Below are 2,008 nucleotides of genomic sequence, written 5' to 3'. Positions count from 1 at the left end.
TGAACTCATATCTTCTTGCAGCAACGCCCGGAAACTGCTCTCACCTTTTTCACCTCTACTGAAAACCAAAAACTAAATTAATTACACTGACAAAAAAAGACCGTGATTCTATGTTATAATGTAAATCCCGACAGGAAATTAACAACTTACAACAAAGCCGGGTTCCAATCCATGCTCTGAGAAGAAAGCCCCAACCCCATCATTTGCAAGTTCTGATTTGCTAAAACGCCGCCGTGCCCCACGGCGGACGACGGCGTTGCAGAATCCATGGAAGACCTGGATTTCGTGTCGACCATTTCTGTCGGCCATCCGAAGCTTGCTATGGCATTCAACGTTGTCGAAATCGAAGTGGGCGTTGTTCCAGAGCTGTCAAATCTGTTTCTTGATGTATCCCACCAGTTCCCTCCTCCCAGCTGAAACTGATCATCCGCCATGGCTATAGCTCGCTGTTTCTGATTTTTGCTACAGAATTTCCCTTTTTCTTCTTTCCAATATCCAGATGCTTATGCTTCAAGACTCTTTCCTGTGCTCGCTGCTTGATTTTTTATAAAAATTGAAATGAAAGCCGATTTGCAGCATCTCAGTATTTATACTACCATCAAGCTGAAGAATTTCATGAGCAGAATTTGTGGTTGACTTTTTTTTTTTTTTCTTTTTCCCTGTACAGTGATTTGACAAAGGAGAGGAAAGGAAAGGAAAGGTCATGTTGAAAGCAAATTCCCTGCATAGCCAATTAGATATGAAGATACGTTTTAATAAATTACAATCGTTTTTTCTCATCATTTAATTACAAATATTTTCTCTTTATATAATAAATTATAAATATTTTTTAAAATTAATAATCGTCTAACAAATACCCTACAATAAACTGCCAAATGAAGATATCTATTAGACGATTATAAAATTCCAAAACAGTGTATGTTTATAATTTTTCAAATAATGAAAGAGTAATTGTAGATATAGCAAATTTTTAAAAAAAATCTTTGTAATTTTTTATTTTTATCTTTATCAATCGCAATGGTGCTTTTTATTATTTTATTTATATATACAATTATTCAAAACTTAATTGATTATATCAATTGTTTGGAAAAGATAGCCATGCCAAGCATACTTTCTTGTACACTATCGAGTCAATATACCATTCACGCTACAAAACAAAAGGGTACACGTCATAACCATATGTAAGAACAATATTCTAGTGTAACACCTAACATTATAAGGATTAGTTTTCTTTTTAATTATACATCGTTTTTAATTGATATATAAAAGAGAAAAAATACAATTAATTAAAGACGATTTTTCAAAGTTGGAAAGCCATTTCATTATGTGCTAATTATTTCTTTATAGTAACAAAGTTAATACTTGATCAAATTTCTCCGGAGACAACCGAACGAGAGCAAAACTATTTTAAACTGAATCTGTCAAATCTAAATAAATTATATGATAATACACTTACTATATAATTGACGTATAATTTAATAGATTGAGCGATCACATAATCAGTATATTACACTTAATGTGTGAGACCAGGCCTAGTTTGATTAAGAACTTTTTCACAAATATGTTATATATTGGAAGAATTAAGCACGACTTTTTCGAAATCAATACTGAACAAACTTCAATATTCATATATTCAGTAATTTGTCTCTTATAATAACGTCGTTAAGTCACAATTCAACATAAAAAGTTGAACTACCTGCACGTATTTTGTAATTAATTAAGAGGACCTAATTATCATGCTCAAAAAATAAATAAATTACAATGTATATATATATATATATAGACACACACTTGAATTAAAAATCTTTCTTGTCTCATAGTAATGATCTTTACTATTGAGGAAGAAGCGAAATTGGGGTTTATCATGTTGTTGTAGTGGTGGAGTCAATGTCAAGACTATTGGCACCAAATTGAATTCACAAAAGCCATCATTTGAATCACACACACTACACATAATAGTGTGTGTATATATATATATATATATAATATGTGAGAGACAGAAACCCCT

At 31.7% G+C, this 2,008-nt stretch overlaps 1 protein-coding gene across 1 annotated transcript; it reads right to left on the bottom strand.

The window, feature by feature from the left end:
- On the bottom strand, nucleotides 1-703 carry LOC110013106 (transcription factor bHLH123-like; the record flags this gene model as incomplete). Its single annotated transcript, XM_020698749.1, is given in 2 exon segments — nucleotides 1-58; nucleotides 151-703. Coding segments are annotated over 2 exon segments (342 nt in total), but the record flags the coding sequence as incomplete, so codon positions are not given.

Source organism: Sesamum indicum, linkage group LG14, assembly GCF_000512975.1.
Source record: "Sesamum indicum cultivar Zhongzhi No. 13 linkage group LG14, S_indicum_v1.0, whole genome shotgun sequence".
Taxonomy (NCBI): Eukaryota; Viridiplantae; Streptophyta; class Magnoliopsida; order Lamiales; family Pedaliaceae; genus Sesamum; species Sesamum indicum.
The sequence above is the reverse complement of the archived record's forward strand: the minus strand, read 5'-3'. Positions and strand labels throughout refer to the sequence as shown.